This window comes from Delphinapterus leucas, chromosome 19 (assembly GCF_059928025.1).
Source record: "Delphinapterus leucas isolate spDelLeu-1000000601 "Yukka" chromosome 19, BTC_Dleu_Yukka2, whole genome shotgun sequence".
NCBI lineage: Eukaryota > Metazoa > Chordata > Mammalia > Artiodactyla > Monodontidae > Delphinapterus > Delphinapterus leucas.
This window is the reverse complement of record NC_143147.1, coordinates 8,203,767-8,217,636: the sequence shown is the minus strand read 5'-3', so window position 1 is coordinate 8,217,636 and position 13,870 is coordinate 8,203,767. Positions and strand designations below refer to the sequence as shown.

General features: G+C 42.8%; 1 protein-coding gene across 11 annotated transcripts in view; it reads left to right on the top strand.

Moving 5' to 3' along the window:
* ULK2 (unc-51 like autophagy activating kinase 2) overlaps window positions 1-13,360 on the top strand; it is a 66,208-nt gene extending 52,848 nt beyond the window's left edge. For 6 of the 11 annotated variants that reach the window (XM_089900258.1, XM_089900254.1, XM_089900256.1 and 3 more), the window contains 8 exons: window positions 393-496; window positions 3,459-3,608; window positions 5,005-5,213; window positions 6,759-6,937; window positions 7,348-7,466; window positions 7,797-7,969; window positions 10,134-10,269; window positions 11,096-13,360. In XM_089900258.1, the coding sequence (XP_089756384.1) occupies window positions 393-496; window positions 3,459-3,608; window positions 5,005-5,213; window positions 6,759-6,937; window positions 7,348-7,466; window positions 7,797-7,969; window positions 10,134-10,269; window positions 11,096-11,154 (1,129 nt within the window). In that variant the 3' untranslated portion in view covers window positions 11,155-13,360. Of the gene's footprint in view, window positions 1-392; window positions 497-3,458; window positions 3,609-5,004; window positions 5,214-6,758; window positions 6,938-7,347; window positions 7,467-7,796; window positions 7,970-9,566; window positions 10,086-10,133; window positions 10,270-11,095 lie in introns of those variants that run through there. The other 5 variants (XM_022560971.3, XM_022560969.3, XM_089900261.1 and 2 more) reach the window with 3 other exon arrangements.
* The last annotated feature ends 510 nt before the right edge of the window (window positions 13,361-13,870 follow it).

Sequence of the window (13,870 nt, the reverse complement as noted above, 5' to 3'; positions counted from 1 at the left end):
CATTTCCTTCCAGCCCTAAACATGGAAACTGTAACAGTGCATCCATTCCTATCATAAAACAACCAGATCCCATTAGCAGCTGGTTTATGCCAGTGGTTAATGACACTGTACACGTGTAAGGAACTGCATACACTTAGAATCTCTGAAAACCATAGCTGTTGCCTATACCTGTGGGAGTCCAGAGCTCTTCCTGAGTTTCCTGAGTAGTCTGTTTCTGCCTTTTTGTTTATTTTGTTTATCTCTACCTTGAATTGTTCGGTCTCTATTTTTTGTCTCCTTGTTCTCTGACTTTCCTTTAACCCTTTTATGGCTTGGCTTAAATCACCCTTATTACTGATAAGTCTGGATAGTTTAAAAGTATACATTTACATTATTATCATTCTTCTTTTTAGATCTGTCAGTACTGGGAAATTATCAGATCAACCAGTAAAAACACCTTTAGGTGGACATCAGGGCAGCACGGACAGTTTAAATACAGAACGACCAATGGATATAGGTAAGAGAAGTCCGGTTTCTTTTTAGGCAGGTAATCTGTTTGTTAACTTTCCTATTGCTGCTGTAACAAATTACCACAAGCTTGGTAGCTTAAAAACAACACAGATGTATTATTTTACAGTTCCGGAGGGCAGAAGTCCACAGTGGGTCTCACTAGGCTAAAACCGAGGTGTAGGCAGGGCTGGTTCCTTCTGCAGGCTCTCGGGGACGGTGCACTTCCTGGCCTTTTGCGGCTTCTGGGGGCTGCCCTCATCCCTTGGCTTGTGGCCCCTTCGACCGTGAAAGCCAGCAATGGCCAGTCTAGACTCAGACCTTCTGCCCCCTTAGCCTACACTTAAAGGACCCTTGTGATTACATTGGACCCACTGGATAATCTCGTTAAGTTCAGCTGATGAGCAGCCCTGGTTCCATCTGCAGCTTTAGTTCCCCTTTGCCGTGTCACATAGCCTATTTACAAGTTTCAGGGCTCAGGACGTGGGCATCTTTGGCTTGGGCGTGGGGGTAGTTACTCTGCCCATCTACTTCTGGTGACTGTTCACGAACCTGTTGACCAGATTGCTTCGTCCAGTCCCTGTCATCTCATCTAAGTTCTTAGGAGCCTGTCAAGATAGGGACATGTTCAGTGTCTTGATGATCGGCAGCCCATGAGTTAGAAGTTAGATGCTGACCAAGATTGCTTTTTATCAGTAGGATAACACTGGCCAAAGTTGCCTTACACATATGAACTCTTGAGCATCTCTTATACAGCAAGCCCAACCTATAAAGAACCATAGGTCACTGAGATCCCTGGCTCTTTCATAGTTGTTCCAGGGAACTTTATGTCCATGGACCCACATCTAGATTACTTTAGACTGCTTATCAAAAAATGAAAACAAAGGGCTGACTCCAGACCCTAACCCAGGCTTGTTTAATCAAGTTTTCTGGGAAAGGAGTTTAGGAATCTGTGTCTTTAACAAGCTCCCCACGTGATTATTATGTCCACTTAAATTTGAGTCAGTATTGGAGCCTCTTTGTTCTTGTTTTCTCTGTCATTCTTTTACCGTCTCTCCCATGAGCCTCCAAAGGAGGAAATATCTAGACCAACAAACACCCGAGTGTGGTTTCTGTGCTGTAGGGCTTGATATTTCACTCCACCGTCATCTTGCTGGCATGGTTTCTGAAGAGAAGTCTCGTGTCATTCTTACCCTCGTTCCTCTTATAAATGAGGTGCTTTTTTTCTTTGGCTTCTTTCAGGACTTTTTCTTTGATTCTCTGCTGTTTGAAGATGAAATGCACAGGTGTAGATTATTTGGCATTCTAACCGCTTGGTGTTCTTTAAGCTTCCTGGACTTGGAAGGTTTGGTTCTGCATTTATTTTGGAAATTTCTTGGACATTACTACTTCACATATTTCTTCTGTTTCTTTCTCTTTCTCCTTTCCATATTCCTGTTGCACATATATTATATCTTTGTAGTTGTCCCACAGTTCTTGGATATTCTGGGATTTTTGTTGTTGTTGTTTTAATTCTTCTTTCTCTTTGCTTTTCAGTTTTGGAAGTTCCTATTGACATATCTTCAAGCTAACTGATTTTCTTCTCAACCATGTCCTGTCTGTTGATGAGCTCATCAAATACATTCTTCATTTCTGTGTCAGTGATTCTGACTTACAGCATTTCCTTTGAGTCTTTCTTAGAGTTGCCATCTCTCTGCTTTGTTACTCATTTGCTCTTACATGTTGTTTATTTTTTCCATTAGAGTTCTTAGCATTAATCAAAGTTATTATAATTTCTGGTGTGATAAGTCCAATATGTGTGCTGTATCTGAGTCTGGTTCAGTGCTTGCTCTGTCTCTTCAAGCTGTTTTTACCTTTTAGCTTGCCTTTTAATTTTTGTTGAAAGCCAGAAATGATATTACTGGACATAGAATTGAGTTAAATAGTGTGAGGTGTTTTTTTTTGTTTATCTGGCTAAGAGTTAGGCTGTGTTTAGTGTTTGCTGTAGCCATAGGTATCAGGGTAAACTTTTCTCTGGTGTCTTTGTTTTTGTCTCCCCTGTTGTCTTTGAGTTTCCCTAGATACCCCTTCTAAAATGCCTAACTCTATATTTTCTTCTAAGAAAATATAAGCTATAAAACAGCTTAGGGACTTCCCTGGTGGCACAGTGGTTAAGAATCCGCCTGCCAATGCAGGGGACATGGGTTCGAGCCCTGGTTTGGGAAGATCCAACTTGCTGCAGAGCAAGTAAGCCTGTGAGCCACAACTACTGAGCCTGCGCTCTAGAGCCCACGAGCCACAACTGCTGAAGCCTGTGCACCTAAAGCCTGTGCTCCGCAACAAAGAGAAGCCACCGCAGTGAGAAGCCTGTACACCAGCCCCCACTCTCCACAACTAGAGAAAGCCCGTGTGCAGCAACGAAGACCCAGCACAGCCAAAAATAAATAAATAAATTTATAAAAAAAAGCAAAAACAAAAACAGCTTAGCTGTTAGTTTCTCCACATTCTCACCAACGTTTGTTATTTGTGGTCTTTTCGATGATGACCATTCTGACAGGTGTGAGGTGATGTCTCATTGGGGTTTTTATTTGCATTTGCCTGATGATTAGTGATGTTGAGCATCTTTTCATGTGCCTGTTGGCCATCTGTATTTTTTGGAAAAATAACTATTCAGGTCTTCTGCCCATTTTTTTAATCAGGTTGTTTCCCCACATATTTATTCCCAGTTCTTGGTTTCCACCTTTTCACATTATCCTCAGGTGTGACGGCAATTCACGTAGAAGTAACTGAATTGTAGGCCTTGGTGAAAAGAAGATTCACAGCTGTGAAGAGATTACCATAAAATATTTTTAATGGAGATCTGTGTTGAATTTTCTGTTTTTAAGAGTAATAAATGCTTATTGTAAAAAAACCAAATCTAATATAAAAGTAAAGGTGTCCCTATAAAACCCACCCTCTGATACATGACACATTTGGTGAACTTTTTATTGCAGCCCCTGCAGGAGCCTGTGGTGTTGCACGGGCTCCTTCTGTGGGAACAGCAGCGAGTCCCAGGGCTGTGCTGTTCACGGTAGGGTCTCCTCCACACAGGGCTGCGACCCCCGCTTGTACCCACATAGTCCTTCGGACAAGAACCACCTCAGGTGAGGACTGTCTTAGTTCCGCCTTGGGCTCGTGTCTGGTGTGCAGATTCTGATAATGGCTTAATGGTGCAACGTCGTTTTTTTTTTACCAATGACGTGGAGATAACGATTTACTTTACCTTAAAGGGTTATGAAGAGTAGGTGAGGGGACTTCCCTGGCAGTCCCGTGGTTAAGACTCTGCGCTTGCACGGCAGGGGGCATGGGTTCGGTACCTGGTCGGGGAACTAAGATCCCGCATGCCACGCTGTGCGGCCAAAAAATAAAAAAAAGAGTAAATGAGACAATACTTGTGGGGAAAAAAAAAAAAATTTGCAAAATAAAAGGTACTATGTTATATATTTGTAATAATATATATGTAATTTTATAACATTATTACATGAATGTGACTTCACAGTGAAGCAGCTATGCATATTGGTGCTTCTTAGCTTATATTGAAGGCTTATTTTAGTACATCCAGTAAATTTTTTGAAAATGATAGATTGTTGTTGATTTTTGGTTTTGTGGGATTTTTTAGAAACCTAGGTTTCACCTTTTTTTTTGGTACTTTGAGTCCCAATCTTTGCACTTAATCCTATATCCTACTTCTGGATGGGCTGATAGATTGGTTTTATCAGCCATAGTCTATAAATAGGTAATTGGTACCAAAACTTAAGAAAGTGTTTAGATTGGACTTGAGTTATCATTTGACATCATATATTATACCTTGTGTCCCTTAAGTTCTCTTATGCTAAGTCAGTTACTAGTCAAGATACAAGTAGATTAATAAGCAAAGGATATAAGCAGATAATGAGCGTGGAGAAAGAGCTAATAATCTTGATTTTAGGATTATTAAGAGTATTAAATAATAAGAAAATGCCACTTTGAGAAAATAACTTTTTATACCTGTTAACTAAGCCAGCATTTAACAAATGTAACGCCCAGTGTTGTTGAGGCTTAGTGGGATCTCTGCGCTCACTCATGGCTGCTTTAGAAAATAGCGCGGCAAGCCTTACAAAGAGCTATAAAGATACTTATAGTAACATTTGATCTGTGGTAACCCCATTCTGTTTATAAGGCCACTTACAACAAAGTGGTCTTGTAAAGTATTTATCACCAATAAAAGAAGGAAGGATTTCATTACAATGTTATTGGTGGCATTAAAAAAAGTCAGAAATAGTATAAGAGCCCCCACATAAGCATTGGGGTATAATTTTAGTGAAGCGTACACATCCGCTGAGTTTTATCACCGTGAGGACTGTGGAGCAGCAGGGAGAAATGTGTAGGTTAGAAATTTGTTTAAAACAGTATTTAAAAGTAGCTGTGCTGATTCTGTAAGGAATGAAGATAAAGCCTGTTCATGTGCTCAGGGAGGGGTCGGGGGCCTTCCTTTTAACGCTTCCTCGCCCGTCTCCACAGGGGGCTCCAGCGGCTCCGGAGGCTCCCTGGGCTCCGCCGGGGGCCGTGTGTCTGGGGGCTCCCCGCCTGGGCTGTGCTCGGGGTCTCCCCCTCTGGGAGCAGAGGCAGCTCCCAGCCTGAGACACGCGCCTTGTGGTGCTTCACCCCCCAGCCTGGAGGGGCTCGTCGCCTTTGAAGCCCCTGAACTGCCCGAGGAGACGCTGATGGAGGTGGGAAGAGACCCTGTGACGTGTCACTTACGGGGACCCCGAGGAGAGTGTTGGTGACGGGAGGACAAAATCCCCCTAACCTTTCCTATTTGGAACATTGCTTATATATTTTCAGAATAATGTTGACAGTGACACTCATTCATAGCAAGCTTTGGTTGACAGGAAGTGATGCATACAGATTTTGTATTCTTAATTTCTTTATCTGAAGTTTATTTACTACTTACAGGACTTTTAAAACAATCTTTTTCCTAAAACCATAACTTTTTATTCTCAAAGCTTGCTTTTCTTCATAAGATAAAAATGATACACTTAAACTTAGGTTTAAAAACATAAATTAAGATGCCAAATCAGTCAGTAACACTGAGGAATAAAGCTGCCCGGCAGACTGGACAGTCGCGTGTGCACACCAGTGCCTTCCCCCCGCGGAGCCAGGCCTCCAGGGAAAAACACATCAGAACGTGAAGTGTGCTGAGCACAAATGCAGAATAGAGGTGAATTTTATGATTCCAGAGCCTCTGCTAGCTAATTCCTCAGTGTCGACTCTAGGACAGTGTTCCATAGACTGCACCTCCTCCAGGTCAACTAAAGAACAAATTCTCTTTCCATATTTCTATTGTGTGTGAAGGAAAATTAAGTATTTCACATAAAAGTTATAAAGTACTGCATGCAAAATTTTAGTAGTGATTCTGTAGTAAGTTTAAGTTGTAATTTTGAAAATATGTATAAGATTGGAAAAGCAACCTTCAGAGTTTTTTCAGTCTCCATCAAATTAGGCATAAATTTTGTGTTCCAATATGTATTGGAACATATAGTCTGATATGCTGTCATGGAGCAGAGAGACTTTCAAAAGTTGATTGGTTTATTCTTCTGTCTTTAGTGCACTGATTCTCATCCCTTTTTAACCATAAAAGGAGAGTGAGAAACTTAGTCTTATTTGAGATTTCAAAATACATTTATAGCTAAAAACAAACCTCAAAACATAAATTTTAGAGTACCCATTTTTAATGCGCTATTATGTCTATCTATACTCCACTCTTTAACTGAAAAGATCACAAAATTTAGAGCCTTGGTATTAGGAATCACTGTTAACTGAAGAGCCACCAGAAATTAAAATAAAGTGTCTCTGAAATTGTAAGTCAGTAGAATTCATTAAACTATCAAGAAGTGTGGTTTACTGCACAGAATATCCTTACATTCTTATATCTTGGTATCTATTTTGTCATGTTTCTGTCTCATGTATATTGACTTAGTTGTTCTGTGTTTCATTTTTTTCCTGGTGCAAGTACAATGACCTCATATCTTTGAGGCTGAATTTTGTGGGTGCTCTCATACATCCATACACACAAACACATGACACACTCTTGTTTGGTTTCATTTGTGTTTATTTTTTCACAGTTTTCTGGAATTTAAAACTTTCATTGTCCTTTGATCATTCTGACATTCATAAGTATAGAAAACATTAGCAGTGGCCACAGTTTATGTGCAGAAATGAGTGTGCGCCTCTCCTTAACCTGCAAGTTTCTAAGATGATTGGCTTTGCCGCAGCGAGAGCACACAGACACCTTCCGCCACCTGAACGCAATGCTGTTGTTCACGGAGTGTGTGCTGGACCTGACAGCCGTGCGCGGGGGAGACCCGGGGCTCTGCACGTCCGCGGTCTCCTTGTACCAGATCCAGGAGAGCGCGGTGGTGGACCAGATCAGCCAGCTGAGCAAAGACTGGGGGTAGGTGCCCCCTTGCTGTCCATCTCCAGAGGCTTCCTGCCCTCTGTAAACTGGTGTCCAAGCTGGGGGCCGTGTCATCCACTGAAGGTCATGGGCGTCTCTGAGTTACCTCATTGTGCTCGATTTCACTGTGTGAGCCAAGACTTGGAGGTTCTGCAGCCTTGGTGTTTCCTTTCCTGTAAATCATGCTATTAAGATATTTGATGATAAAGAGATTGTATTTTTATCTGAGTGCACCCATTGTATTCAAAGTACACACGTCTTTCTCCATGCCAGCCCTTCTCCCTTCAGGAGGTGTTTGTGCACTAAAAGTGTCAAGGGGAATGATGTTCCCTTAGAGAGACTGTTGTGATGGGGCACTGGCCTGTCGGTTCGCAGGCTGACGCTCTGCTTGCTGTCTCTGGGTGCAGGCGGGTGGAGCAGCTGGTGTTATACATGAAGGCCGCACAGCTGCTGGCAGCCTCTCTGCATCTCGCCAAAGAGCAGATCAAGTCCGGGAAGCTGAGCCCGTCCACGGGTGTGAAACAAGGTACAAGCGGAGCGTGACGGGGCTGCTTTTCCCCTTACACTGGGAAGGGAGTTTTTGGTGAGGGGTCACCGTGGTATTAAGCATGCTTAAATGGGAAAAGATGCTGGCTTTTCTGTTTTTTGGTTTTGCCATTTAGCCGATACAGAGAGCAGTCAGAATTACTTTATTCTCAGTCTTCACTAAGAGAGAGAACATGTGGAAGAATGATTTCCAGTCACTTTTTTCAGTGATCATTTAGTGTCGCTTTCCATAAATCAGCAGGAAAGTTGCTTGTCACCATGACTCTGTTTCTGGAGGAAAATTAAAATTCTCATTTCAATTTTTTTCCAGTTGTCAAAAATCTGAATGAACGATATAAATTCTGCATCAGCATGTGCAAGAAACTTACAGAAAAGCTGAATCGCTTCTTCTCTGACAAACAGAGATTTATTGATGAGATCAACAGCGTAACAGCAGAGAAACTCATCTATAATTGTGCTGTAGAAATGGTAACCCTTTTTAAGGTGTAATATTGCATAGTAATACTACTTGTCTTTAAGAGCACCTTTTGTTTTTTGTTTTTCTTGGCTGCGTTGGGTCTTCGTTGCTGTGTGTGGGCTTTCTCTAGTTGCAGTGAGCGGGGGGCTACTCTTCCTTGCGGTGCGCGGGCTTCTCATTGTGGTGGCTTCTCATTGTTGCGGAGCACAGGCTCTAGAGCGCAGGCTCAGTAGTTGTGGCGCAGGGACTTAGGTGCTCCGCGGCATGTGGGATCTTCCTGGACCAGGGCTCGAAGCCGTGTCCCCTGCATTGGCAGGCGGATTCTTAACCACTGCACCACCAGGGAAGTTCCCTAAGAGCATCTTTTGAAGTGCACACCTACTTGACATCATCCTTTTAAAAAGAGCTTATGCCCCACCTCTCCCAAGTCCCAGGTATTGTGGCACCTCTTCCTGAAGGAGTGATTACACTTAATTAACATGCAACAAACGTAAGTTATGTTGGTTACCTACCCCATTTGGTAAAAGTTTACCATACCTCTTAAAAATTGCTAACATTAGGCATGATCTAATCTTTTTATAGTTTGCATCTAAGAGCTTTCACTGCATCTCTTTCTTCATATTCTACTATTTAAGGAATTTGGCTTGATAAAACATTACAAAAATACTGCTCTTATTACCCAATCTGCAGAAATTCACGTGCTCCGATTCCACAACTGACCTTACTTAAGTGTAGACACACAAAGTATAATCTACTTTTCCAACTCTCTGGTTATATTAGTGGAAATAATTTGTTTTCTGTATCTTCGAGGAAAAATTGCTCTGAAGGAAACATGAAATTAGGGACTGTCAAAGAAGGAATTAAGTGGGGAAAAGTTTAATTACTGACCAACCGTATAGTTTTTACCATATTAACATAGTTGAGCTTCCTTTTCCCTCTCAGATTTGTGTACTTTGAATTGTACTGTTATGTTACCCCCTTGGTCTTATTTTGAAAACCATCATGATAAAAAGGCATATGAAAATAGTTTTGGAATATAAACTGTTGATGAGAATAATATACATTATATTGCCCTAAATTGTTGATATGAATAATATGCATTGTATTGTTTTGTACCAAATTAAGACTTCATAAGACAGATTTTCTTTTAGAAATTTGTGCCCGGAAAGACGTCCTCTCGTACGGAGTTAGGGTGCTTCTGTCTCTTCTGATGATAGAGCCACGTGCCTCCAACAAGTCTCTCCTTGTGCCCTGGCTGCTGAGCAAGCTTGGAGACACTCAGCTTATATTTAGTTATTTCTCTCCTTCCTTTTCAGGACTTGGATTTTCTGTGTCCATTTTATTTATCATATTGTATGTGGCTTTACTCTTTGAAAGAGACAGAGCATACTGACAAGTAAATTAGGATACTGGATTACTGACAGTCTGGGCAGTGAATGATTAAAGAGAAAATCAGGATGCTGTTGGGGAAACAAATGCTCATAACCCCGTGAATGACACCATGCCCGTCTTTCTGGGGAGCCCTACCCACCTCTCCCCCTGCCCAGCTCGCTCCTGCTTCCTTATGGCTCTGCCTCAGCATCACTTCCTGGAGGCGCTCCCTAACCACTTCTTCCTCCATAGTCGGGTTAGATGCCTCCCACGTGTGCTCCATACCATCCGGGGCTTCCTCCTGTGATGCCAGGTACCCCTTGGAGTTCACAGCCCACGCCTCCCTCTGGACTGTGAGCTCACCTTCATCGTACACTCTGGGCCGACACTCAGCAGGTGCCCAGTAAATACCTCTGAATGAATGAATCCCACACACCAGAAAATTCTGTAACTAAAAGGAAAAGCTGATAAGTGGCTTTTAACGTCACTTAATTATTTCATTGTAACAAGATCTACTTTAGTGAAATGCCAGCTTACTAGTGTGGAAGTGTAAGTTTAAAATAAACTCTTTAGTGAAGTCATAGAAGAGCCAGTTTAGAATTGCAAATATCATGAGTTAGGAATCTCTGAGTTCAAGAATTGAATGCAGAGTAACTCTTTTGTCAAGAAGCTCTTTTATGTCGCCCACCCAATAGATTATATCATTTTGTCAAAACGTATTAATTTTAGACAGATTCCATTTAAAGCTGCATTGCCTGAATGGGTTCGTATTTTCGTGGAAAAGCTGAGAATCTTCTTGTTTTTGCTGCCGTGTTCCAGGTTCAGGCTGCAGCCCTGGATGAGATGTTCCAGCAGACTGAAGATATTGTTTATCGCTATCATAAGGCGGCCCTGCTTTTGGAAGGCTTAACTAAGATTCTCCAGGACCCGGCAGATATTGAAAATGTACACAAATGTGAGTTGACTTAGAAAGTAGTGTGCGTGTTGGTTGCACTTTCATTGTCTCCTCCTGGTGCAGTAGACAGAGCGTGGAGTTTGGAACCGTGCAGCCTGGGGGTTGCATCTTGGCTTCCCAACCTTGGGCAAGTCACTCACCCTTTCTGTGGTCTCCGTCTCTTCTTCTACAAGATGAGGAACAATGCCTGCCTTGCCGAGCTGTTGTGAGGATTAGAGAGGTTGCTTGTGCAGAGCTGTTGGCTTTTGTCGTTAGTCTTTAGATTTCTACACTGCATGACTGTATTGGTGGGTGTGTTTGTGTATGCAGAGAACTTTGCTTTTATCATTAAACAATAAGAAAGGCAACTCTTTTAATCCTCGTTGGTTTAGTGACCGAAGAGCCCTGTGAAAACCCTGTGTACTGCAGATTTGGTGTACAGAATGGAGTGTGGACACTGGTGTAGGGTACCAGGATGGTGTTTCCACTTGTCAGATATAAGACCAGTGATGTTTTTTTTTGAGGAGGAGGTGTGGTCATACCACATTTTGAAGAGCCACAAGGGGCTGGCAGTTCTAAGATTGTTTGCAATTGTGAGCGAACTAGCTGTTAAAACCTAAATGTTCTTCATTTGACGTGCTAATCTAGCTTTTACCACTGCGCAGCGCTAAGCTAGACAATTACCAGGCAGAAAGAAGAAAAAATACTCAGAACTGTTAACTCCGGGGCAAAGATAGAACAGAGGTGAGGGTGTAGGTGGAGAGTGAGAGATTCTTTTTCATTGGTTCTTCTTTCCTTGGTTTTGAAAATATAAATGATTTTTATTATGAATTTATTTTATTTCTAGATAAATCTCGTATTGAAAGGAGATTGTCGGCACTCTGCTACAGCACCTCGACCTTGTGAGCAGCAGCAGGCCTGCCCCCAGGACTAGTGGTGGGTGTGAGGCGATGCCTTTGGGAGCACAGCTTGGATCCTGTCGCCCCACCCCCAGGAAGCTGTAGGTTCCTACACGGTGACCACCAAAGAGCAAGCAGTGATTTCAAAAAGGAAAGACAACCCCAGAACTACCTGCCTTATCAGAGAAGTCACCCCTTCCCTTTTTCTTTGTAGAAGCAGAAGCGAGAGTATTCCACTTGCTTTTCAGCTTGAACCTGGTAAATAAATGTACCTTAGAGCTAGAGTTGTCAGTACAGTTATTCTTAAGGGCAGTTAGGAATGAAACGCTGAGTGGCTCTTCACGCCAGTCAGCAGAGCAAAGTGTGGGGCTCCACATGTTCACTGAGGCGAAAAAGTAAAAAGCCACGTCTCACCCAGGCGGTTTGATACCCGGGGTAAGTTTATCTGAGTCTGAGCACGCGTCCATAAACAGCTCAGGAAGAAATAGCTTAAGGAGGGAAAGGCGTCTCTTGGAAGAGATTGTGAAATCTTCAATTTGATCTAATATGGACACATATTAATAATCTTCCAGAATCTTTCATATTGCACTAATTTATTAAAACAACTGTGTATTGGATTTTGCAATTTAAAACTAACTGAGGCACAATGGACTTGTTTAAAATATTTTACTTGATTATATACACGTACCCTTTCCAGAATTCACAGGTGATTTCTCGTGGACTTTTAAGGGGTAAAAAACTTGTGTTGTGTGAACCTTTGCATTTTCTTAGCCTATTCACCTACACCTACAGGTTTTCTCGGTGATATGTTTAAGTTGCTCGTTGTCTGCTTTTGTTTGCATTTTTTACTGTGCATGCAGAATGTGCATTCACGCCTATGACCTCTAGGCTTACTAAAGGCTAGGTTTATTGGGGCAGTATTAGAGCAAATGTCAATCCAGAGATACTCTCAAGAATTGTAATAGGGCCAAAACTAAGTTGGTGACTTAAAGGCTTATTAGTGATGTGGAATTTTACATGGAGTTAGTGAAAAGTGAGGTATGTTTTCTCTTAGGAAAATGGGCAGCTCTTTCCAGCCTGTGTGCATTTTCCTGTTAGTCCTGACAGTTCACCAGGTAGCTAGTCATGGAGAATGTGGGCACTTAACACCCCTCTAGAGATGGTGCCTACGTGGTAGATTATTTCGTTTCTCTTACTTACCTGCTTGAATACTTGAATAAACCATTCTCCAGTTTCAATCCTTTTAGATAATATAACCTGAACTCTGACAAATTGCACAGAAGCTCTTTGGCATTAATTTAGTGTACTGATAAAAACAAAAACATGGTTTTTCTTTACTTTGACGCAGTAATGTAATTTTTACTTTATTTATCTGTATGAAATCCCAGCAGTTAATTTGAACATTTATTTATATGATGTTTATATTTTTAGGTCTTTAATACGGTGTTTCTACCTCTTATTTGTAACTGCATGCATTATTCATGAAGCTAGGTAAAACTCACTGAATTGTTGTGTCATAGCCTTTTTATTATTGCCTGTACAGATGTATATTAAGGTAAATAAAACTGACCAGGTGTTTCTAGGGTGAGGCTGGGTCCCTGTGATGTGGCTTGTCAGGCCAGGTCCTTCCTCAGTGAGTTTGGAGCCTTGGTGGTCAACACCCGTCGCCCTGCCCCAGGGTTTCAGATGCTCGGTGATGGTCCTGCAGGCTGCCAGGAGCATGGGCTGTGTGGCGGCTTCCTGCCCTCCCTGCAGGGGCCGTAAGCACTGTCACTGGTGATACTCCATTTTGTATGATTTTTTCGAGTGTAAAGGGCACTTTCTTGTATGTTCTCTCAGTTACCGCCCCTGTCATCTCACTGATCCTCCGAGGGGGTGGGTACGCTCCGGCCCCTCCTCCCCTCTCCCGCTTGTTTTTTAAACACAGGATGAAACAGGTTCACAGCGAGGAAGCGCTTGGTCTGCAGTCAGTACCTAGGGAAGTGGCTGGGCTGTGCTTTGTGACCTCCAAGTGCATTCTTCTGCTTCTTGTACGACAAAGGTCAGGTGATAGGAGGTATGTGTGAGACCGTGAAGTCTGAACAGCAGAGAAGAACAAACTGTAAACTCGTGATTAATGGTTCTGATTATATTTCCATTATCAAGGCCAATTGTTTTAAGAGATTTTGCCTTGATTATAGCAATAATAAACAAATGCTTTATGTTTCCACGTGTATCTTTTGATTTTGTATCATCTATTTCATAAAAAAGAGAGAAACCAGCTCACACATTCACGGGTTGACACCGGGGCTCAGGCGAGCCTGGAAGGTTGCGGGCGCACAGATGCACACGGGGCTAATCTGTGAGCGTGCCGAGTGGCCGTTCCTGCTGTGAGGATTCGCCTTAATGGCGCCTGCGCCGGGCCCGTGGGATGCTTCCCACATGCCCATCTCCTCAAGGGGGGGCGTCCTTCTACCCCTCCTGGGGTCCAGGAGAGGAGGCCGGAGAGGGGGTTACTGTTTGGGCCCAGTCACCTCAGTCCCCACAGGTAAATAGCAGGGGAGTCGAGCTGGGCACCGTGGGTGTGAAGTCACTGACTTGGCTCTAAAAAGCGCTTGAGGTGACGGAGGAAGACTTGCCGCTTGCACCGTGCGCCTCCTGTAGCTTCTGTGGGCAGTCTTCACTCCTGCGGGAGCAGAGCACGGTTCTGTCGTTCCAGGGAGACTGGCTGCCTCCCGGAGAGC